The sequence below is a fragment of the Acinonyx jubatus genome, chromosome A3 (assembly GCF_027475565.1).
Source record: "Acinonyx jubatus isolate Ajub_Pintada_27869175 chromosome A3, VMU_Ajub_asm_v1.0, whole genome shotgun sequence".
In the NCBI taxonomy this organism is placed as follows: domain Eukaryota; kingdom Metazoa; phylum Chordata; class Mammalia; order Carnivora; family Felidae; genus Acinonyx; species Acinonyx jubatus.
Window position 1 is genome coordinate 22,252,867 of NC_069388.1, and position 24,693 is coordinate 22,277,559.

Genomic DNA, 24,693 nt, shown 5'->3' on the forward strand with positions numbered 1-24,693 from the left:
TTAAGTATACCTATAGATTTTTGCAGATACTCTGTCAGTTTGAAAGTTGTCTTCTATGGTAGGCAGAATAATAGCCCCTCAGAGTTTTCTAGGTCCTAATCTCTGGAATTTGTGAATATATCACCTTACATTGTAAAAGGGAGTTTGTAGATGTGATTAAATTGAATATTTTGATATAGGAAGATTGTCGTGGGTTATTCAGATGAGCCCAGTGAAATCACAAGGGTCTTTAAATTTTTTTTAATGTTTATTTTTGAGAGAGAGAGAGAGACAGAGTATGAGTGGGGGGTGGGCAGAGGGCAAGGGAGACACAGAATCCAAAGCAGGCTCCAGGCTCTGAGCCGTCAGCACAGAGCCTGATGGGGGGCTCAAACCCACGAACTGAGAGATCATGACCTGAGCCAAAGTTGGACGTTCAACTGACTGAGCCACCCAAGCACCCACAAAGGTCTTTATAAGAGAGAGGCAGAAGCATCAGAGTTTGAAATAGATTGGAGATGAATGTTATACTGTTGGCTTTAAAGATGGAGAAAGCGTCCTGAGCTAAGGGATGCAGGTGGCTTCTAGAAACTAGAAAAGCAAAAAATGGATTATCCTCTAGAGTTGCAGGAGAAACACAGGCCTGCTGACACCTTGATTTAGTTCAGGGAAACACATTTCAGATTTATAACCTCCAGGACTATAAAATAATAGATTTGTGTTGTTTTAAGCCAGTGAATTTGAGGTAATTTGTTATAGCAACAATAGGAAACTATTGTATCAGTTTTGGTGATTTGTGCCTTTTAAGGAATTTGTCCATTTCATCCTATTTGTACAATTTTTACTGGCATGAAGTTGTTCATAGTATGCCCTTATTTTTCTTTTAATGTATTTTTGTAGGATCCTTAGTGGTTGCCCCTCTTCATTCTTTTTTTTTAACGTTCATTTATTTATTTTGAGAGAGAGCGAGAGTGAGAGAGCGAGCAAGAGAGAGCATGCACATGAGTGAGGGAGGGGAAGAGAGGGAGGGGGAGAGAGAGAATATCCTAAGCAGGCTCCATGCTGTCAGCACAGAACCTGATATGGGGCTCGAACTCACAGACCATGAGAGCATGACCTGAGCCGACATCAAGAGTTAGATGCTTAACCAACTGAACCACTCAGGTACCCCTCTTATTATTATTTTTTTAATGTTTATTTATTTTGAGAGAGAGAGAGCGAGAGGGGCAGAGGTAGAGGGAGAGAGAATCCCAAGGAGTCTCCATGCTCAACGGAGAGTCCCAAGCAGGGCTCAGTCTTAGATCATGACCTGAGCCGAAATCGAGAGGGAGACACTTAATTGCTGAGCCACACGGGTGCCCCTAAAGATTTTATTTTATTTTTATTTATTTATTTTTAATTTTTTAAGTGTTTATTTATTTTTGAAAGAGACAGAGACAGAATGCGAGTGGGTTGGGGCAGAGAGAGAGGGAGACACAGAATCTGAAACAGGCTCCAGGCTCTGAGCTGTCAGCACAGAGCCCAACGCGGGGCTTGAACTCATGAGCTGTGAGATCATGACCTGAGCCGAAGTTGGACGTTCACCCGACTGAGCCACCCAGGCGCCCCTAAAGATTTTATTTTTAAGTAATCTCCACAGCCAATGTGGGGCTCAAACCCATAATCCCAAGACCATGAATCACATGTTCCACTGACTGAGCCAGACAGGTGCCCCTCCTTTTTCTTTTTTTTAATCAGTATAGTTTGAGACTTGTCAAAAAAAAATTTTAGAGTACTTTCTCTGCCCATTGTGGGGCTCAAACTCGTGATGCTAAGGTCAAAAGTCACATGCTTTACTGACTGAACCAGCCAGGGAGCCCTGAAGTTTATCCATTTTATCAGTCTTTACAAAGAATCCACATTTGGGATCATTGACTTTTCCCTGTTGTTTTTATTATATTTATTTTTGCTTTATCTTTATTATATTCCTTCCATCTAATTTTATTCTCTTTCTAGCTTTTTAAGGTAGAAATTTTATTTTGTACCTCTCTTTTCTTGAAACATAAGCATTTAAAGCTACAAATGAGGGCACCTGGCTGGCTCAGTTGGTAGTGCATGCAACTCTTGATCTTGGTTGGGGTCATGAGTTGGAACACCATGTTGGGCAGACAGATTACTTTAAAAAATAAATAAATAAAGCTAAAAATGTACTTTACTGAGGGGTGCCTGGGTGGCTCAGTTGAGCATCCGACTTTAGCTCGGGTCATGATCTCACAGTTCGTGGGTTCGAGCCCCACATCAGGCTCTGTGCTGACAGCTCAGAGCCTGGAGCCTGCTTCAGATTCTGTGTCTCCCTCTCTCTCTACCCCTCCTCCACATATGCTCTGTCTCTAAAAGATGAATAAACCCTAAAAAAAAAAAAAAAAAGTACTGATTTGAGCTCACAAATTTTTGTGGGTTTTTTTTTTTTTTTCAGTTAAAAATATTTTCTGGGGCACCTGGTTGGCTCAGTCAGAAAGCATGCAACTCTTGATCTCAGGATTGTAAGTTCAAGCCCCGCATTGGGTGTAGAGATTACTGAAAAATAAAATAAATAAACTTAAATAAAAATATTGGGTTTTTGTGTTGGCTGGGTAGCTCAGTCGGTTAATGCCCGAATCTTGATTTCTGCTCAGGTCATGATCTCGTAGTTCATGGCTTCCAGCCCCATGTTGGGCTTTGCACTGATAGTGCGGAGCCTGCTTGGGATTCTCTCTCTCTCTCTCTCTCTCTCTCTCTCTCTCTCTGTCTCTGTCTCTCTCTCTCAAAATAAATAAACTTTAAAAATAAAATATTTTATTGTAAAATAAAAGTATCAGATTTTTTAAGAAAGGGGAGTGACTGTTTTTGGCTGGCTCCATCAGTAGAGCATCTGGCTTTTTTTTTTTTTTTTTTTTTTTTTTTTTTTTTTTTTTAGTTTATTTATTTTGAGAGAGAAAGCATGAGCAGGGGAAGAGCAGAGAGAGAGGGAGAGAGAGAATCCCAAGCAGGCTCCGCACTATCAGCACAAAGCCTGACCCAGGGCTTGATTCCACGAACTGTGAAATAATGACCTGAGTCAAAACCAAGAGGTGGATGCTTAACAGCTTAACTGACTAAGCCACCCAGGCACTCCATCCATGCATGTGACTTTTTTTTAAAATGATTTTATTTTATTTATGTATTTTAAAAATTTAAATCCAAGTTAGTTAACATGTAGTGTAATAATGATTTCAGGAATATAATTTAGTGATTCATCACTTACATTTAACACCCAGTGCTCATCCCAGCAAGTATCCTCCTTAATGCCCCTTGCTCATTTAGTCCATCGCCCCACCCAGCACCCCTCCAGCAGCCCTCAGTTTATTCTCTGAATTTAAAAGTCTCTTATGGCTGGGGTGCCTGGGTGGCTCAGGCAGTTGGGTGTCCGACTTTAGCCCACGTCATGATCTCACAGTTCCTGAGTTCGAGCCTCGCATTGGGCTCTGTGCTGACAGCTTGGAGCCTGGAGCCTACTTCAGATTTAGTGTCTCCCTCTCTCTTTCCCCTTCCCCTGCTCATGCTCTGTCTCTCTCTCTCTCTCAAAAATAAATAAACAACAGCAACAAAAATCTCTTATGGCTTACCTCCCCGCAAGCACGTGACTCTTGACCTCAGGATCATGAGTTCAAGTCCCACAGTGGGCATGGAGCTTACTTAAAAAAAAAAAAATGGAGCACCTGACTGGCTCAGTCAGTACAGTATGTGACTCTTGGGTCCTGAGTTCACACATCATGTTGGTCACAGAGCTTACTTAAAAAAAGTTAGAATTAAATTTCAAATAAAAAAAAGAAGGATTATTTTCTAATTTTGCTTTCTTCTTTGATCTCTGAGTTATCTCCAAGTATTTGGGGATTTTCCAGGTATCTTGTTATTAATTCATAATTTAATTCTGTTGTGGTCAAAGAACTATTGATTTCAATCCTTTCAAATTTCTGTTTTTATGGTCCAGTCTATAGTCTATCTTGAATAGTCCATGTGTACTTAAAAGAAAATGTGTACTGGGGCACCTGGTTGGCTCAGTTGGTAGAGCATGTGACTCCTGATCTTGGGGTTATGAGTTCAAGCCCCATGTTGGGCCTAGAGCCTACTTTAAAAAAATAAAGGAGGTGCCTGGGTGGCTTAGTCAGTTAAACATTGACTTCGGCTCAGGTCCAATCTCATGGTTTGTGGGTTTGAGCCCTGCGTTGGGCTATGTGCTGACACCTCAGAGCCTGAAGCTTCCTTTGGATTCTGTATCTCCCCCCTCTCTGCCCCTCCCTTGCTCGCACTTTCTCTCTCTCTTTCTCTCTCAAAATAACACTAAAAAAAAATTAAAAGAGAAAGAAAATGTGTTTTGTTGTTGGGTGCTGTGTTCTATGTTAATTAAGTCATATTGGTTGCTTGTATTATTTAAGTCTTCTGTATCTCGATTGATTTTCTGTCCTATCAAGTGCTGGGAGAGGAGTGTTGAAATTTCCAGTTATAATCATGGATATCTATTTGGTTAATTCTGTCAGTTTTGCTTCATATATTAAAAAAAAAATTTTTTTTTAATGTTTATTTCTGAAACAGAGACAGAGCATGAGTGGGGGAGGGGCAGAGAGAGGGGGAGACATAGGCTCCAGGCTCTGAGTGGTCAGCACAGAGCCTGATGGGGGGCTCAAACTCACAAACCGTGAGGTCATGACCTGAGCCGAAGTCGGTCGCTCAACTGACTGAGCCACCTGGATACCCCTGCTTCATATATTTTGAATCTCAGTACCTGGGTGCATACAAAGTCAGGATTTTTATGTTTTCTTGGTATGTACTTCTTATCTCTGTTAATACTCTTGGTCTTGCTTTTTACTTTGTCTAATATGAATATAACTACTCCAGTTTTCCTATGATTAATGTTTCATGATACATCTTTTTCCTTCTTTTTACTTTTAGCCTATGTTTTATTATTCAAAGTGTGTTTATCATATAGTTGAGCCTTACTTTTAAAGTCCAGTTTTTATTGTAATTTTTTAAATGTTTATTTTGAGAGAGAGAGAGACAGAGACAGAGAGGGAGACAGAATCCTCCCTGTCTCAAATTCATGAAATGTGAGATCATGACCTAAGCTGAAATCAAGAATCAGACGCTTACCCTACTGAGGTGCCCTTTAAAACCCAGTTTGAAATCTCTGCCTTTTTGTCAAAGTAAATGCTTCCTAAAATTGAGCAGTGCCTGTGGTTTGGGAGATTGACACCTGCCTTTTGGTGGCATTCCACAGGGAAAGGGTAAGTGACTGGATCATGCCCTCTTTTTCCAGGTTCTATGTGCCATAGTTTTCTTACCTGCACAGTAGTGATGACCATACTACCTCACAGCATGGCTATGAGGATTAGATGAGATAATCCTTATAAAGCACATAGTAAGCACTCACATGAAAGCTACTGATAGCTCTAGATCATTAGATGATAGTCACAATAGATCATTACTATTATTTCACTAAACACCCTCTTCCCATATGGCTTTGATGAAGTGTTTGTTGAAAGAAGAAATGAATCCCACTTTAGTTATAAAGTGCTCTCATATGTATCCTCATCTGTGGAAAACTACTATTGTAGGCCTGTGTATTATAATTTTACATAGTCTTTTTTCTTTTCATTTTTCAACTGTGTGTTTTCCTTTTCTAACCAATCCTTTTTTTTAAAAAATTAAATTTGGGGCCACCTGGGGGGCTCAGTCGGTTAAGCATCTGACTTTGGCTCAAGTCATGATCTTGCAGTTCGTGAGTTCGAGCCCCGCATCAGGCTCTGTGCTGACAGCTCAGAGCCTGGAGCCTATTTCAGATTCTGAGTCTCCCTCTTCCTCTGCTCCTCCCCTGCTCACGCACTGTCTCTCTCTTGTCTCTCAATAATAAATAAACGTTAAAAAACATTAAAAAACATTAAAAAAATTTTTTTAATTAAAAACTAAATTTCGTTGAAACCCATCAACTGTACACTTTATTGTGTGTATTTTATTGTACATGAGTTATAACTCAATAAAGTTGATTTTAATGTTTTCTTTTTCTTTTTAAAAGAGAGACAAAGCATGAGAGGGGGAGGGGCAGAGAGAGAGGGAGACACAGAATCTGAAGCAGGCTCCAGGCTCTGAGTTGTCAGCACAGAGCCCAATGAGAGGCTCGAACTCAAACCGCGAAATCATGACCGGAGCTGAAGTCGGATGCTCAGCTGACTGAGCCCCCCTGGGTGCCCCACAATAAAGTTGATTTTAATTTTTTTGTTTTTTTGAGGTTTTTTAATGTTTATTTATTTTTGAGAGAGAGAGAGATGGAGTGTGAGTGGGGGAGGAGCAGAGAGAGAGGGAGACACTGAGTCCAAAGCAGGCGCCAAGCTCTAAACTGTCAGCACAGAGCCTGACTCAGGGCTTGAACCCACAAACTGTGAGATCATGACCTGAGCCAAAGTCAGTCACTTTCTAAACACTCAAAAAGCAGGGGGGCACCTGGGTGGCTCAGTTGGTTGAACATCCAACTCTTGATTTTGGCTCAGGTCCTGATGCCAGGGTCATGGGATTGAACCCTTTGTCAGGCTCTGTGCTGAGTGTGGAGCCTGTTTAAGATTCTCTCTCTCTCTCTCTCTCTCTCTCTCTCTCTCTCTCTCTCTCAGCCATTTTGCATCTGAAGTGTAAACAGAAAGGGCTTTTCGGTTCTATAGTAACAGGCACATGGTATATTTGTCATGTTTCCGCCACAGTTGAAACAGTCCCTTCAAGATAAAGCATGCAATCTTTTCATTTAATGATCCCTTTCCATTACCCTGCTATAGAAAGTATATCCTATGCCACAAGACAATTCAAGGATAAGCAATATTATACATACATTTTTGGACAGTAGAAATCAATGAATGATGCTCATCAATCATAACATCAAACTGTTCTTGATTGCTTGTGACTTCCAAACAAGATGCAGAAGACAGATCTGCCCATTCATTTAATTAGGACATGAAAGTAATCACAACTCTAAGCAATGAGTTTAACCAAGTTCAAAATAACTTTGAACTTCCTCTCCAACTGAGAAACTACTGTTTGAAACAATGTCCTGAGAATAAATATGAACTGTCAGAACAATAATTATGATAAAAAAAAAAGATTGTTTCTTCCCTTCTGCCCCCTCCCCTGCTTTCTAAAAAATAAATAATTAAAAAAAGCTAAAAACACAAAACTGGGAAAGTTCTGTCATGTATATTAGTGTATATAATATATAAGCTAAAGACAAATAATAAAACCAACATCCATGTGCCCACTTACCAACTTAAAAAATTGTACAATAGTAACAATCCCTTTGAAGCCTCTGCCTGCTTCACTGTGTTAATCTTCCATTACTTTTCCTCATAAGCCTTGCCATACATGTATCCCTATGCAATAGTCTTAACTGCCTTTGAACTTTATTTTTTTTATTTTTTTAATGTTTATTTATTTCTGACAGAGAGACAGAGACAGAGTTTGAGTGGGGGAGGGGGAGAGAGAGAGAGAGAGAGAGAGGGAGAGAGAGAGAGAGAGACACAGAATCCAATTTAGGCTCCAGGCTCTGAGGTGTCAGCACAGAGCCCAACGTGGGGTTCGAACCCACGAACCGTGAGATCATGACCTGAGCCGAAGTTGGACGTTCAACTGACTGAGCCACCCAAGCGCCCCTGAACTTTAAATAGAATCATGCTGAATGTATGCTTCTGTGACTTGTATGCTTCTGTGACTTGTGAATGTATGTTTCTGCTCATTTTTAGTATTTTTCTATGCTTAACATGTGTAGTGGTTATTAACTTTTACTGCTATATATTATTACCATTCTGCTGTATGCATATAGGCTGTTTGAAGTTTGGGGACTTTTCTAAACAATGCTGCTATGAATATTGTTCATGTATTTCTTTTTTATTAATTTTTAAGTACTTATTTATTTTTGAGAGGGAGAGTGTGAGCACGTGGGGGAGGGACAGAGAGAGGGTGATAGAGGATCTGAGGCCAGCTCTGCACTGACAGCAGCAGAGAGCCTGATGAGGGGCTTGACCTCATAAACCGTGAGATGACCTGAGCTGAAGTCAGACGCTTAACTGGCTGAGCCACCCAGGTGTCCCATTTGTTCATGTATTTCTAAGGTAACATGCTAGGATGAAATGGCTGGTTGTGAGGAGCATGTTCAACTAGTTAATGTCGACTGTTTCCAAAATGGCTTGTATTAAATTATCTTTCCACCAGCAGGGTAAGAGTTCCTCCTTCTGCACGTCCTTACTGACCTCTAAATCTGACATCTACAGACATGTTTTCACATTCTAACATTTTTGCCCACCCAAGTCTTTATAATAACAGCCAATACTTAATGTTCACGTAAACTGTGCCAGGCTCTGTCCTGAGCACTATGTGAATGGTCTCACTTCATCCTCACAAGAGCCCTATCGAATAAGAATGTGTGGTCATTTATGGCCAAGAGAGCAAGTCTTTGTCCCTCCCCTGCCAACTTCCCTCTGTCTGGACCTGGTAGCCTTTCTCATCTCTTCCTTCTCCCAATCTGGGCTGGGCTGGGTCCCAGCAGGGCCTCAGTCCTGCCTTGAACCCTTTTTCCTCCTCAGGCTTTTATTCCCTGTCAGTCCGCCTCAGCCGCCCTGCATCCTGGGACCGGATCAGACACTACAGGATTCAGCGCCTTGATAATGGCTGGCTGTACATCTCACCACGCCTCACCTTCCCCTCACTCCAGGCCTTGGTGGACCATTACTCTGGTATGGCCTTTCCCTTTTTCCATTAGACTGGCATGTGGGGTAGACAGTTGTACCTTTGCACACTTTACTTGCTGGAGAATATGCAGACAGGCAAAAGAGGGGCCTTCCCATCTTCATGCCAGTTCCTGTGCCAAGAACTTAGGCTGGGGGCTCTATCTTCATCCCATGCCCTGACAGAGGCACGTGGACCTCCCATGTGAACATGCACCAATACCTCACCTACCACTATGGTTCTGAGTCCAAGACCCCAATGTTGAGCACAGTTCTCTCCACAGGAACTAGGCCCCAAGCTGTTGCTATTGTGTAATTCATTTGATTCTTAGCATTTCCTGGTGCCTGTCCTGTTTCAGGGACTGGAGAATACAGCCACTAGGGCAGTGTCAAAGGGGCAGAAAGACCACTCCTGGGAAAACTGATCAGGGGTTTCCTAGAGGGTGGGTCCGTGCAGTAGATACTGACAGGACAAGTAGAGATTAAGCATTCTCTAGCTTTTTTCCCAAAGTACTTTCCTAACCAGAAACTGGCACTCTAAGAGGTCCATCAACCTACCCAACTAGTCTTCTAAAACCTAGCCCAGAATGACCTCTGATTGCATCTCAGCCCCCAGATCAACAGCTTGAGGCTTACGCCTGTCACTTTAAAATGTAACGTGTGCCCCAACATGAGGCTTTAACTCATGACCCTGAGATCAAAAGTCACGTGCTCTCTACCTACTGAGCCAGCCATCCCCCCCACCCGCCTCCCGTCATTCTTTTTTGATTATTCCCCTACCTGCCAAATGAGGAAAGTGGTCAGGGTGGGGGTTGTTAGGGAGGAAACTAGGGCTGGAGTCAGCCGTATCAAGGGTCTACGTCTCTTTCTCAGAGTTGGCGGATGACATCTGCTGCCTACTCAAGGAGCCCTGTGCCCTGCGGAGGGCTGGCTCACTCCCTGGCAAGCCTATACCCCCACCTGTGATTGTGCAGAGGACACCACTCAATTGGAAAGAGCTGGACAGGTAAGGGGACCTCACAGCATGAAGGTAGAACAAAGGAGACAGAAGGACCCACCCCTGGAAACTCACAACCCCAAATGAGCTGGTCACCTTCAGGGACACCTGGGAACCAGTGAGTTACTAACCTTGTAGAGACCAGGCCAGGCTCACCAGGACTGTAGGGGGACTGGCAGGAAGGAGAAAGAAGGAGTGGATATAGGGCATGACCAGACACCAGAGATGGCCAGGATGGAAGGTCAGACAAGATGGTGTACAACAGAAAGCACCAGTCCTGAGTGGAGGAGTCAAGCTGGGGTTTTAAGTGACAGGGAGCCACTGAGTTTTCAGGTGGTGAAAACTTGAACTGTGCAGTGAGCAAGGGAAGACAAGGCTCCTTGACCCAACTCTCTTCCCCTCTCCACAGTTCCCTCCTGTTCTCTGAAGCACCTGGCACAGGGGAGGCCTCCCTCCTCAGTGAGGGACTCCGGGACGCCCTCAGCTCCTACATCAGCCTGACTGATGACAGCTCCTTGGATGATGCCAGGGACCAAAGCAGAGACCAAAAGGGAATCCAAGGCTGCGGCACCTAGACTCCCAGCTCAGCTCAGCCGGAGCATTCAAGGCAATCCAGGGTCCCACCTATATCCTCTCTCAGCCCTAAGAAGTCACTTAACCTTCTCCCAGTGCCATGAACCCACCTGTAACCTCTAGTTCAAATACAGACCAGCTGAAAATACGGACAGGGCTCCGAAGAGACTAAACCTCTGGGGTTTGACCCAGTCAGTACCTGAGTTTGGGATTTCCAGTACCATCTTCCACCCCTGCCTGTTGAGTCCCCTTCTATACCTCCATAGCCCCACCCATGAGGTAGAAACCACCACTAGCATCAAGAAAAAAAAAATCATTTAAAGAGAATTTACATGTCTCACAATACCATACCTCAGAAGGTAGGATTATAGCCTAGAAGGGACAGGAAAGCAGAAGGGATGGATATCTTACCCAGCAACAGAATCCAGGATGTCCAGCCCCTATCTGGCCCCCAGAACAAAGAGGACCTCTGACAGTCCAAGTTGTCAAACAGCCTCATCAAGCCTCTTCTCCAGATAGTCCTAGCTCTGAGTTCTTTCGTTTTGTGGCTTATCATTTGAACCTAAGCTTTCCTGGCTACAATGGCCTTGCCATCTTGTGGCCAAATGCAAAATGGCACCTTCTGGGCCTAGCACACTGTAGTGAGGTCAGTCATGTCTCTCAGTGCAGGACAGGGGTATCAGAAGTCGGTAAGCCTCTCTCCACAAAGCTAAGGCCACAGCCTACACCAACTCTAGCCCCTCACTTCCCTGCTGCCCATTAAGGAAAAGAGGCCTGGCTGGAGCTGCTATAGGAGCAGGGGGAAGAGGAAGGGGAATGGAGATGGAGGGCAGGGTTTGGAGGCAAGATATTAGGTGGGAAAGGCTTTAACAGGTATCATCAACAGATTCTCAATTAAAGATTTGATTTATTCAAGTATCTGAAAACATTCTACAATGGAAATTGTTATTAGATGGTGCCTGTACTGTGCTATGGACCACGCACATACTGCCATACTGTTTTCAGAAGACTTGAAATGCCACTGATAGTTTAAAAACTGTACACGTGATGGAGAAGTGAGGAAGACAATGTTTCATCCGAATCCAGAGGTGCATCAAATTGAACGACAGCTCCAGTCAGCAAACAGGTGTTTCATGATGATATCCAAGAAGAAATGGTTGGTGATGGACAATTCAGAAATGCTTCCCCAAAAGGTGGATGGTTCTTTAAAAAGTTTCAGATCACAACCCTTGCAGAAAACACTGACGCCTGACACACTGATTCTTGGTCCAAGAAACATGGGTCTTTCAGGTTCCACATGGCTGGGGCGCCCCGACAATCATGTTTGTGTGCTGTAACTAGAAGGGTCCTTTGGACCGGACAGAGAGCGGGTAGGATCTGTATACCATCAGTCATAGTGGATGGCAGTGTAAAAAATGATCCAAATGACCTAGAGAGGAGACAAGCAATGTTTATAAGTCATCTGGGTCCACATGGGCCCCTACTCCACAAAACCAAAATGGCAAAGAATGTGTTATGTATGGTGGGCTTCCCAGGGGCTATCCAATGCAATCTGCCTGAAAGCCCACATAATCTCACTGAAATCAAGCTGTCTCTAACAGAGCCCAGGACAACCCACCAGTGCTCCAAAAGGGACCGTGGACAAGCTTCTCTTTCAACTAAAGAGCAACTGGAGCACCAGAAGTGGAGTTACAGATGTGGAAATGATACAGGTAAAGCAGACTATACTGCCAGTGTTAGGATCAGCAACAAATGTGAAAAACAAACCACCATCATACCTATCAAATAAACAGCTTCCTATCAAATAAACAGATTCTCAAAACTAGCTAGCTATTCACTGCAATCTCCTGTGACCTTTATTTTATATATATATATATATATATATATATATATATATGCGCACACACACGCGCATGCGCCCAGGCACCCCCACCCAGAGATTTTGATTTGGACCAGAATCTAACATTTTTTTAAAAAATTAACTTTTGAGATATAATTCATATTTCATAAAGTTCACCTTTAAAGATATGTAATACAAAAATAAAGTATACAATACAGAGGTTTTCAGTATATTCAGAATTGTGCAAAGATCACCACTAACTGATTCTGGAACACTTTAATCACCCTCAAAAGAAAACCTGTTTCCATCAGTTACTTCTCATATCCCTGCCCCCCACCCCACCCCTCCACCACTGGCAACCACTAATCTAATTTTATCTGTATGGCTTTGCCTATTCTGGACATTTTTTATAAATGGAATCATATAACATGTTTTGTGTCTGCTTCTTACACTTAGCATAATGTTTTCAAAATTCATCAAAGTTGTAGTACTTGCAAGTACTTTATTCCTCTTTATGGTCTAATACTATATAAATATACAGTATTTTATTTGTTGATCAGGTAATGGTTTTTTGTGCTTTTCAGCTATTATGAATAAGGCCATAAATATATTTTTAAATGTTTCCCAGTTTCTAATATGCAGCCAGAGTTGAGAATCAGATGTATAAACTGATGATTGGCCCTGATACCACAAGACTACACTGTACCACACCTAATCTTTTTAGACAACATGACTCACTAAAAGACATGCCCTCTCATCCCTGGAGCCTTTTGAAAAATGGTGCCACAATCAATCACAAAGTATAATCTAATCAGTGTGATCCCCTTGAGAAACAACAGGATTTGCTCTGTTATCTGTCAGCTACACATACCATGAACAAGGCAAAAGATGTCATAAACCCTTCCTTCGTGAGCTCCCATGTGCCACCATATTCTTCCTCATCTATCTGTAGGTAGTTGCTGAAGTAGAGGTACAGGACTCCCGCATTGATCAGGCAGAATCTGGAGGGGGAGGACAAGCACCAAACACAAATGGAGTTCAGAAGACTCAGAATTCCTACTGCCACAGTCCAGCCTTACCAGGACACTCCCTGTTGCACAGTTTACTATCTGTATCATGGGGGCAAGTGAAATAATACATGAGAACACCTAGGCCCTCAATGGAGCTGCGCAGTGGTTGAGCTAGAGACATAAAGCAACTTTTTTTTTTTTTTTTTAATTGCCCAGCAAAAAAAATCTTTAAAAAATTTTAAAGAACCTAAAAGTTCATGGGGCGCCTGGGTGGCGCAGTCGGTTGAGCGTCCGACTTCAGCCAGGTCACGATCTCGCGGTCCGGGATTTCGAGCCCCGCGTCGGGCTCTGGGCTGATGGCTCAGAGCCTGGAGCCTGTTTCCGATTCTGTGTCTCCCTCTGTCTCTCTGCCCCTCCCCTGTTCATGCTCTGTCTCTCTCTGTCCCAAAAATAAATAAAAACGTTGAAAAAAAAATTTTTAAAAAAAGAACCTAAAAGTTCTCCAAGCCCTCTCAGAGTAAGAGAGGGGTAGCTGAACAATCCCAAATACAACTAGTACCTGACATGGGCCTCCAAGTAGCTCCAGCTAGGGTGGGGGTGGCCATGGGACAAACAGGCTGCTGCTTCATGGCCTAGTGGAGCAAGTAAGCATACTAAAGCAGCTCCTGCATTAATTCCCAGTGGGAAACAATTTCTGGATATCCACTGTCTGCTACTGCACTTGATGCAGAGGTGAAATTGACAGTTCCTGCCCTCCCTTAGCTATCTACTTAGGGGCCCAAAACAGCAGTAAGCATGGAACTGAAACCAAAGGTTTGTGTGCACTTCCAGGAAGATCTTTGACCCCTGTATTTTATTATTTAACACTTAACAGACTGAGCTACCCAGGCACCCTTCATATTTTATTTAACAAATGAAGCATTTAGAATGCAGTAAGGTATAATGTATCACCCTGCTCTACTGATCTCTTGGTACAATGATCACGTAAAACTAACTTTCATAAAATGTGCTCCAGGCACATTGCTCCTGAAGGCTACTGTGGAAAAATGTGGAGATCTGGTCCCTCCTAATGGATGAAGAATGGGCTGGTGCGGGGCAGGGCTGTGTGATGATGCTGAGGATTATAAGGGGTACGGGGCAGACCCTGAGGCTGTTTTAGCAAGGCAGGCTGAGATAGGGTATACATACATCAGAAGTCTAGTTTGGTTTTGTTTTTTTAAAGATTTTATTTTTAAGTAATCTCTACACCCAACCTCAGGCTTGAACCCACAACCTTGAGATCAAGAGTTGCATGCTGTACTGGCTGAATCTGCCAGGTACCTCAGAAGTCTGGTTTGTGAGTAAAGAGTATGGGCTTCCTCCTGAGTGGAAGGAACAGGAATTGGGAAAGTGGTTTAGACTTGTACCATGTTTTAGGACTTGAGCACAAATAAAATCTGAGGACAGGGACTGGGAAAATGGCTGAATGAGGTGGCAAAAGATCCAAAGGCTTCAAGCCTAAGGGTCTGGGAGTATAATATAATGGTTCTAGTAACAGAAGCAGGGAGTCAGGAAGAACAGAAGGTTTTTCTTGGATTTCATACAAAATACAGTCCTTGGCTTGACCATGTTGTGGCCACATCCTTGTCTTCTGCCAGAAATCTTGAGACCCAGCCAATCTGGCTGCCTCCCTCTGTCAGGAGTTTCATTTTGGGCAGTTAGTGGTTCCAGAGATTACTAATGGGACTAAGAGACATCACTGTGGGACTCAGCTTAATAAGCTAGGGCTGGAGAATGACTGAGACTCATTGAGAGTCTCTGGCTATAAAAGTGGTTGCTTAGTGACATGAGATAGGGAAATGTAAGGAAAAGAGGAGATAAGGAATGACAGGAAAGAGCTAGCATGGGCCCTGTCTTCCAAGGATCACACACTAATAGCAAGTCACAGAAACAAAGGCATTTAAATGTCTGGTGGTCACAGGAGAGGGGTCTGGAAAGGACTAGAGGGGCTCAAACTGAGCTCCAAGGATGGGCATAAATCCTATATTGTAAACGAGGGACGGAACTACACAGCAGATGTGTAGAAAAAAAATTAATCTGGTTTGGGGGTGGAGGGAAAACATTATAAAGACAACACTCAATGCATTTTTAAAACTCTATCCTAAAAATTCCCATCGGAATTTTAACAAAATAATGATCTCTAAGAAATACTCGAGTTGAGGGCTGGGAGGCTACACAACAACAGTAGTAACATATGACCCTGCTTTCAAGGACTAGTGGGAATTAATTTGTTTTTAAAAAATTGTAAGAAGCATTCATTGAGCACCTATTAATCGTGATGCCAGGCTCTATAAGAGACAGGTAGGAAGGGATGGATAGTGCTCCTCTCAGATGATGCAAAACCTCAGCAACAGCAGAATGCTCATTCAGTTCTCAGGCAAATTATAATAAGAACAGAGAAAATGGTTTTACCTTAATGTGCCCTAACTGGTGGCCACACCAGAAATGAAGAGAAGCCAAGGTGGGGTCCAGAGGGCAGTTAAGGCAAGAAGTGGAGGAGAGGGTCACCAGAATGGAGCACCAAAGCAGTCCTGCCCTAAGCCCTGGCAACTGCGTCAGACAGATGGAAGAGAGGGAATGTGTGGAAAAATCAATGTCCTTGGTCCCTTTCCAAGAGCAAGGAAAAAGGTGCCAACCAAGGCGGGGGGGATTCGTTTAGAGTGAGAGAAACTGGCTCTGGCAGGACAGCATGGGACTGAACCCCATGAAACAGGCAGTCCTGAGAAAGCGGCACTATGGGTGAGCCACTCCAAGGTGAATTCATTCTCAAACACCTACTTTCCTTTTTTCTCAGCAGCCATTTTTAGCACTTTGTAAAGCTAATCATAAGATTGCAGTGAACCATTTATGGAGTACGTGTGATGTACTAAGCAGTACATTTAGGAATTTACTTGCATGACCTCATTTAGTTTACACATCATTCTTATGAGGAAGAGACTTTTATTACCCCCTCTTAATGATGAGAGAATGGAGTCTGAGAGGTGAGACCAAAATTATACAGCTTGAATGCAGCAGAGCTAGAACCTGAATACATGACTTTCTACAGTTAGAGACCTCTGATCAGCTTAACTCATCTGCCACAGTGAAAAGGATACTAGACTAACTCTGGTCTTTGTTATATTCCCAGATTGGGTGACTTCAGAGAAATCTCTTAGGAATCCTGCAAAACTAGATAGGGGCAAAGAATCTGAACCACTTTTATCCTCTCCTAGAAAAGTGGCCTTGGGAAGGTGAGAGACTTCTTGCCTTTAGACTGCCTTCCCCCTTGCTCTGGCCTTTTATCTTCACTGCCTTTTCTTTGACAGAAAGCTCAAATGGGATGACGTGTATCTATATACCTCCTCTAATCTGGGAAAATCCCTATAAACCCTAGATCCTGTGTCTCCTCACCCTCACTCCGAACTCATCAGGTGTCCACTCCAGCAAAGTTAGGCAGAGCATAACATAAACTCTTAACTCCTTTCCTTGGACAAATGCTGTGCTCAGTATCATGAATCAAAAACCTTCTTAGTTAGAAGAGGAGAATGTACATTCCTTTTGGGTCATCTTCTGAAAAGACAAGGAACTCAAATGAGTTTGAAATCTATTTCATCCTTTTCACCTAGGATGAGGGATTAAGAGATGTGATCACCTCTAAAACAACCAGTGTGATTTTCCATGAGTAAGGATCACAGTTTCTACTTCCTGTGTGAAAAAAAAAAAGCTCACAGTCCTACCCATCCATTTCCTACTACAGCTTACCCACAATTCCTATCTTCAGACAACTCCCACACATCCTTTTAATTCAAGCTGGCGGGCATGTATACTCATCACTTTCAGTGGCTTGTTAACAGGCTGAGTCAAGACCACGGGCAGTGTCAGGCGCGCTGCCAGTGGTCACAGGAGCACAGTAAAAGGTGGAGGGCCCAACCTCCTCCTTTTTCACTACCTTTAAAAAGTAAGGATCTGAGGGGCACCTGGGTGGCTCAGTCGGTTAAGCGTCCAACTTTGGTTCAGGTCATGATCTCACTGCTCCTGAGTTCGAGCCCCATGTCGAACTCTGTGCTGATAGCTCGCAACTCAGATCCTGCTTCAGATTCTATCTCCGTCTCTCTGCCCCCTCTCCTGCTTGTGTTCCCCGCCCTCTCTCTCTCAGATATAAATAAAAAATTATTTAAAAAAAACAACTTAAAAGTAAGGATCTGAAACAACTGCTGCCAAAGCCAAGATCCAGGACATCCAGCGCAGTGCCAGGTACAAGGGAGTGGTCATCAAGTACAGAAATTCGTCTACCTTCCAAATTTCCATAGGTACAAAGGTCATGCCAGAACTAGAAACTTGCCACCAACAGGTAATGCAGTAGCCTCTTGTGTGATCACTCTGGACCCATGAATAAATGGACTGGTCCAGCCTTCAGAAAGGTAACATATCTAAGTTAAGATGATCCCAGGCCTACTGAACTGAGGAGTGTTGCACTAGACCTATGAGTGCCATCATGGGGCCATTTTTTTTTGCTTTTGTCACCTCACACATAGTCATTATAAAACAAAAACAAAAACACACCTCCAAAGTAGCAATAGCCTTTTCCCTAAAAAGGAGACAAATCTATATTTGAAAAGAAATGATGTCATGAAGGGACACCTGGGTGGCTCAGTCAGTCATGCATCTGACTCTTAATTTCAGGTCAGGTCATAATCTCCTGGTTCATGAGGTCAAGCCCCATGGCAGGCTCTGTGCCCACAGCGCCCCTCTCTGCCCTTCCCCAACTTGTGCTTTCTCTCAAAATAAATAGACTTAAAAAAACAAAATAAAAGATACAATGAAAATGCCAAGATACCCAGCCAAGACTTACCCTGCTATTCCCAAGAAACCTCGCAAAGGTAACACTCCCCAAATTACACCTAGGACCACAGCAATGATCTGTCGGAACCAGTAGATCACATCTAAAAATTCGTCCTGTAGAAAAGAAAGAGAATGAATGTGTTATGTGTTCTTAGTGGGTGCCACATGAGAGCCTTCTGTAATAGGTGAGAAATAAAAAAGCTTGCTGCTAAACATATCTTCTGGAGACATTTCTCCAAGAGGAATGGTACGCAGTTTTCTGATCTTCACCTCTTATACTAAAACATGGTTTTTTAAAAAAAGAATACATTTAGTTATTGTAAGTGATGAATTCCAGGGCCTGTGTGCTAAAAAAATTTTTTAGAAAAATTACTATTTTTAGAAGCTTAAAAAAATGAAATGGCTTGTGATGAAATGGCTGTGGTAACTGTCCTACTGGCCACAGAAAACTCTTATCTGATCTTTGGAGGAGAGACCTAGACAGACTATACACAGGCAGACAGGCTAATTGTTAATCTACTCAGCACCATCTTCCTGCACCCTGAATTCTAAGTCACAAAGAAGGGTTGGAAACAAAAGTGCTGAAGGCAGGTGCCAGCATATCTAATTTTCATACAAGGACGTCGAAGACTCAGGTTTCTGACCTGCCCCAGACTGCAGAAACCGGTCCTTGTACAAGGAACGAAAGAAATGACACAGCAGATCAGAAACGTTTTACAAGAGCTGGGCAGGGCTGGGGGCAGGACAAGGGCACCTTCAGGAAGTACCTCCCATCCCCCCTTACAGGAACTCCAGGAAGGAAAACCCGCCTCATCAGTCCAGAAAAATAAGGGAAAGATTGCAAATATAATATACTTTTCAGGCCAACTGGAATCAAGCTGTTTGTGATGGTCCCTTCCTGATCAAGAAGCAGAGTTGGGGAGTACCTACACTCAGATCTTTTGAAAGTGTGTGACCAGTGAAAATATCTTGAAGCCCCAACCATTCCTCACACACATTTGGCGGTTTCCCCCTCTATCCCTCTCCCTCTTTCTCTCTCTCCCACATACACACACACACACACTCACCTCTGAGAAGTGGTCTTAGTCTCCTCTCTCACAATTATGCAGGCATTCAGTTTTTCTCATTAATAAAAAAAGCAATGGCAATAGGCCTTATTACGTGCTAAACGCTTTAATGCACCACGGTACCCGCTTCAGAGCTGTTCTGACAATTGAGGGAGATAATGCATGGAGGGCACCCGGCAGAAAATATTTAGTAGAGGACTGTTACCGTTACTATTCGTGGTAACGACCATATTTAGTTAATTCAGAGAAGACAAGCCACTTACTGAAGATCCTACTGGGAGTAAAGGCGGAGATCGAATTCAGCTCACTCTCGCCATTCAGGCACACGCCCTGCCCGCGGGTGGCAACTCCGCTGTTTCCCGCGTGACCCAGGCGGCTTCACCCTTAAACCACTCCGCGGTGAGTTCCGAGCCCGGCTGTCAGGCCCTGGCCCGCCAAGTTCGCCCCGACACCCTTGGGCCACCCGCTCCCCGCTGCGCAACACCCCAAACACTCAGCCGCGCCCGGACCGGAGACAGGGGCAGGCTCGGGCCTGTCCATTCGGCCCCGAGTCCCAGCCGGCTCCTCGAACCTGCGCCCTCGCCAGGTCGCACCGCACCTTGTCTTCCCAGGCCGCGTCGCTCCGCAGCACCTTGCTCCAAACAGAGACTTTGAGGGCCCCGTTGGCCAGCTGCGGCTGAGGCGGCTCCTCCTTTCGCCGCCCACCGCTCATCCTCCCGTCGCGCCGCCCGGGCCGGGCCTGGGGCGCGCGGGCCAGGCCAAAAGGAGTCGGGGTCTGGGGTCTCGGGTCACGGCGCGCGGGGCGGCGGTAGCAGCGACAAAACCAGCGACTGGGTTCGGCGGCGCGCTGCGGCCGTCCTCACTTGGCCAGGACGCCGGCTCCGCTCGCTCACTCAGCCAAGACCTGGCGCGGCGGTGGGGGAGGAGCCACGCAGCGCCGCGCGTCCACCCGCAGACGAACACCACGCAGCCAATCGGTGGCAGTGCAGCCGTCTGTCGGAAGAGAGGAGCCATCGCCTCGGCGCAAGCGCGCTACGCGTGACGGAAGTGACGTCAGGCTTCCGCTAGGCGCACGGTAGGGTGAGAGGGAAGGGACAATCTAGGTGGGGACGGTGAACGCGAACGCGAGGAGGCGCTGTGGAGACGGAAGAACGGCGTTTGAGCAAAGAGGCGAGGTTAGACTCGGGCGTCGCCCAGCCTTTCCCTAGAGCAGCGGGACAGAACGCGGCCCTGTTTTCCTGGAGGCGTCCTTTGGAGGCCAAAACCGGCTCCCCGGGAGCCCCGCTGTTCAGGATGTAAACTGTCTTCTCTATTTAGCGTCTCATCGTGGCCCAGCACTCTCTTTCGGCAAATGGAAGCCTTGAGAGGGATTTTCTCAGGCTAAGTGGCAAGTTGCAACCGGCTGAGGACTCCTGGGGCAGGGAGAAGCTTGGTGGGAGTCTAGAAAGTTCTTATTAGCTATCAGAATATCTGACTATTCAGTATTCTAAATATTGTGTCCTCTCTGTGTGCTAGGTCAGTGGTTCACAAAGTGTGTGTCTGGACCACCAGCAGCCACATCACCTAGGAACTTGATTAGAGATGCACATTCTCAGGCCCCATCCCAGAATTGCGGAACCAGAAATTGTGTGAGTGGGGCCCATAATCAGCATTTTAATAAGCCCTCCAGGTGGTGCCATGTTCATTGTGCTTTGTAATAAGTTGAGACCGAGACACATCACTTTTGTGTGGTGGGTTAATAGAGGCAAACTAACTTGCCCAGAATCACTCAACTAGTACTGGGCCTGTCAGACTTCAAAATTTGTGCTCTTAACCTTTAGCTTTCAGTGTCAAATGAGGTCAGAACATCCTTTGTATACCAACATTGATGGGTCGTTCTCCACCTTAGGTGAGAAACAGAATCTCTTAGGGAACTTCTTCAGAATTGTGGTTTTCAACCACAACTCGATTTCAAGATCCTCTTTCAATAGGTTGAGTGAGGCTGGACCCCAAAGGTGATATACACGGCAGCAGACATTACTCTATCTGGACCTGGCAAGAGGGCTGTATACCTGACATGGGTGCACACCTTTAGTCCTCTAACTTTCACCTGGATTTGGTTCTTTTCAGCCCTGCCTTTTTTCTGAACCATTTTCCCTCCATATGCAAAACTATGGTAAATCCTAACCAGCTCACTGGAAGTGTACCATTGGTATAAAATCTCTTTTACAGATTCCCTGGGGGCATGTAGTGCTGGAGACAAACTGATCATTCTGTCACAGAATGTCGGAAGAATACCTAGCCCGCAGTCCAAGACAGGTAAGTTTTCAGTCTGCTGGGCCTGGTGGTAAAGGTTTGTAATGGGTTGGGAAAAACTGAGTTCTGAAGGAAGAGTATGAGGAGTTAAGGGGAAAAGGGAAAGGAAGAGAGCGTTCCAGGAGATGAAACCATGTCAGTTAATGGTAGAGAAACCACAAGTTGGGAAGGAGTGGGAAGGATATGCTGAAGAATTTGTTTTTGTTTTTTCCAGTTTTATTGAAAAATAATTGACATGCATCACTGTGTAAGTTTAAGGCCTATAGCATGATGATTTGATTTACATATATTGCAAAATGATCATTACAATAGGTTCAGTTAATCTCCCATCTTCTCATATAGATACAATGAAAAGAAAGAAGAAAATTATGCAATTTTTCTTTATGAGGAGAACTCTTAGTATTTATTCTTTTCTATTTTTATTTATTTATTTATTTATTTATTTATTTATTTATTTATTTATTTATTTATTTTTTGAGAGAGAGCAAGAGTAGGGGAGGGAGAGGGGCAGAGGAAGAGGGAGAGAGAATCCCAAGCAGGCTCTTCAATGGGTATGGCTTGATCTCACCACTGTGAGATGGGGACCTGAACCAAAAGCAAGAGTCGGATGCTTAACTGACTGAGCCACCAAGGTGCCCCAGGATTTATTCTTAATTTTCCTATATATCAATACATCATTGTTAACTATAGTCATCATGTTGTATATTATATCTCTACTACTTATTTATCTCAACTGGAAACTTGTATCTTTTAACCACCTTCCTCCATTTCTCCCTCTGGTAACCACAAGTCTGAGCTCTTTTTCTGTGAATTTGTTTTTTAAGATTCCACATGTAAGTGAGATCATAAAGTGTTTTTCTTTCTTCATCTGACTTATTTCACTTAGGATAATACAAAGTCCATACATGTTGTCATAAATAGTCGGACTTGTTCTTTTGTGGATGAATAATATTCCGTGATGTGTATACCACAACTTCTTTATCCATTCATTCGTTGATGGACACTTAGGTTGTTTCCATGCCTTGGCTATTGTAAATAATGCTGCTATGAATATAAGGGCACAGATATCTTTTTGAGTTAGTGTTTGTATTTCCTTATTTCTTAGTATTGTATATTCCCAGAAGTGGAATTGCTGGATCATATGGTAGTTCTATTTTTAATTTTTTGAGGATCCTTCATACTGTTTTCCATAGTGGCTGCGCCAATTTAAATTCCCACCAACAGCAGACAAGGATTCACTTTTCTCCACATCCACATCAGCATTTGTTATCTCTTATCTTTTTTATGATGACCATGAATAAATTATTTTTATCCCAAGGATGGAGGAAGTCACATAAAGGATTTGAACAGGGACACTTAACTTTTCAGATTGGTATCTCAGCAAGATCGTTCTGGCTGCTATTAGGAGGACAGGATCCGAGTGGGAGACTAGTTTAGACTGTTAAAGTTACTCAGGGGATATGGTAGGGCACTGAAAATGGAGAAAATTGGAATAAAACAGTTAATTCTGTTTTAAAAAATGTTTACTTATTTTTGAGAGACAGAAGAGCATGAGCAGGGGAGGGGCAGATAGAGACAGGGACAAAAGGATCCAAAGTGGGCTCTGTGTTGACAGAAGTCAGCCCAGTGAGGGGCTTGAACTCATGAATCATGAAACCGTGAGCTGAGCCAAAGTCATATGCTTAACCAACAGAGTCACTCAGGCACCCTGTTAACTCTTTTTTAAATGTATTTTTTTTTTTACTTGCTGTAAAATGTACATAACAAAATGTACCATTCCTAAGTGTATAGTTTGCTGGCACAGTGAAGTACATTTACTTTATTGTGCAGCTGTCACCACCATCCATTTTCAGAACTCTTTCATCTTGCAAAACTGAAAGTTTTGTACCCAGGAAACTGTTAACTCCCCATTCTCTCTTTACCCTGGTCCCCAACGACTCCTCTACTTTCTGTCCCTAAATTTGACTAAGTACTTCTGTAAGATTAGAGTCACACAGTGCCCTTTTCTGATTGGTTTATTTCAGTTAGCATACTGTCTTCAGGATTCATCCATGTTGTAGCATGTGTCAGAATTTCCGTCCTTTTTTCTTTTTTTTTTTTTTTAAAAACTTATTCATTTATTTGCAGGGTGGCGGGGGAGGGCAGAGGGAGGGAGAGAGAGAGAATCCCAAGCAGGCTCCCTGATGTCAGCACAGAGCTGGATGTGGGCTCAATGCGGGATCCCATGAACCTGAGAGATCATGACCTGAGCCAAAATCAAGAGTCTGATGCTCAACTGATTGAGTCACCCAGGCACCCCCAAATTTTCTTCCTTTTTAAGGCTGAATAATAACTGTTACATGTTTGTTAGATGTTCATTGTATATATTGCTAACCTTAAAAATAAAACTGTTACTTATTTTACCAGGAAAAATGAGTTTATTTAGGAATAGCAGAGTATTGCAGTTTGGACATGCAGACTACAGCAAAACCAAAGGCAAGTACAGAAAACAAAGGAGAGAAACTTGATTTTATAGACTAAAGGAAAGGAAGTTGGGAGGGGCTTTTATAAACAAAAAAGTCTGGTAGAGTAGGTTAAGAGTTTGAAGTATAGTGTTTTTTCATTGGCTGCAAGTTGTAACAGTCTCTCTCTCCTTGAATGCAAGGTATGTCTCTGTTGGGGTCTGCAGTTGATGAGGACTGATAGGGTGTGAGAGCTCCTCCTGCAGGCCTCCCAGTTCCATTATTTAGTTAGTTACTAATTTTTTAAGTCATCTGTACATTAATTAATTAATTAATTAATTTACTTTTTAAGTAATCTGTACATCTAATGTGGAGCTTGAACTCACAAGCTCCTGAGATCAAACAAGAGTTGCACACTCCACCTATTGAGTCAGCCAAGCGCCCCCCAACTCCACTTTAAATGACGTTTCCTGGGGTTCCTGGGTGGCTACACCATTTTGCATTTCTACCTACAGTACACAAGAGTTCCAATTTCTCCACGTTCCCGTCCATACTTGTTTTCTGTGTTTTTAGAAAAAAAAATTTTTTTAAGTTTATTCATATTTTGAGAGACAGAGCGTGAGTGGGGGAGGGGCAGAGAGAGAGGGAGGCACAGAATCTGAAGAAGGCTCCAGGCTCTGAACTGACAGCACAGAGCCCGACGCGGGGCTCAAACTCACAGACCGTGAGATCATGACCTGAGCTGAAGTCAGATGCTTAACTTACTGAGCCACCCAGGTACCCACTGTGTGTGTTTTTTTTAATAATAGTCAACCTAATGGATGTGAAATGGTATCTCATTCTGATTTTTATTTGCATTTCCCTAATGATTAATGATG

At 43.6% G+C, this 24,693-nt stretch overlaps 2 protein-coding genes across 6 annotated transcripts in view; one reads left to right on the forward strand and one right to left on the reverse strand.

Moving 5' to 3' along the window:
• The window catches only part of SLA2 (Src like adaptor 2), a 31,645-nt gene extending 20,063 nt beyond the window's left edge, over nucleotides 1–11,582 (forward strand). For all 4 annotated transcript variants that reach the window (XM_015077142.3, XM_053199998.1, XM_053199999.1 and 1 more), the window contains 3 exons: nucleotides 8,592–8,741; nucleotides 9,606–9,738; nucleotides 10,139–11,582. In XM_015077142.3, the coding sequence (XP_014932628.1) occupies nucleotides 8,592–8,741; nucleotides 9,606–9,738; nucleotides 10,139–10,304 (449 nt within the window). In that variant the 3' untranslated portion in view covers nucleotides 10,305–11,582. The remainder of the gene's footprint in view (nucleotides 1–8,591; nucleotides 8,742–9,605; nucleotides 9,739–10,138) is intronic.
• RAB5IF (RAB5 interacting factor) lies at nucleotides 11,190–20,006 on the reverse strand. 2 transcript variants are annotated; one of them, XM_027070029.2, is made up of 4 exons: nucleotides 19,678–19,988; nucleotides 18,023–18,126; nucleotides 13,014–13,143; nucleotides 11,190–11,731 (listed from the first exon to the last, which is right to left on the reverse strand). In XM_027070029.2, the coding sequence occupies exons 1-4, from the start codon at nucleotides 19,789–19,791 to the stop codon at nucleotides 11,690–11,692; spliced, it is 390 nt and encodes a 129-aa protein (XP_026925830.1). In that variant the 5' UTR covers nucleotides 19,792–19,988; the 3' UTR covers nucleotides 11,190–11,689. The 2 variants fall into 2 exon arrangements, with proteins under 2 accessions (XP_026925830.1, XP_026925832.1); XM_027070031.2 differs by lacking the exon at nucleotides 13,014–13,143 and having other exon boundaries at nucleotides 19,678–20,006.
• Between the last annotated feature and the right edge of the window lie 4,687 nt (nucleotides 20,007–24,693).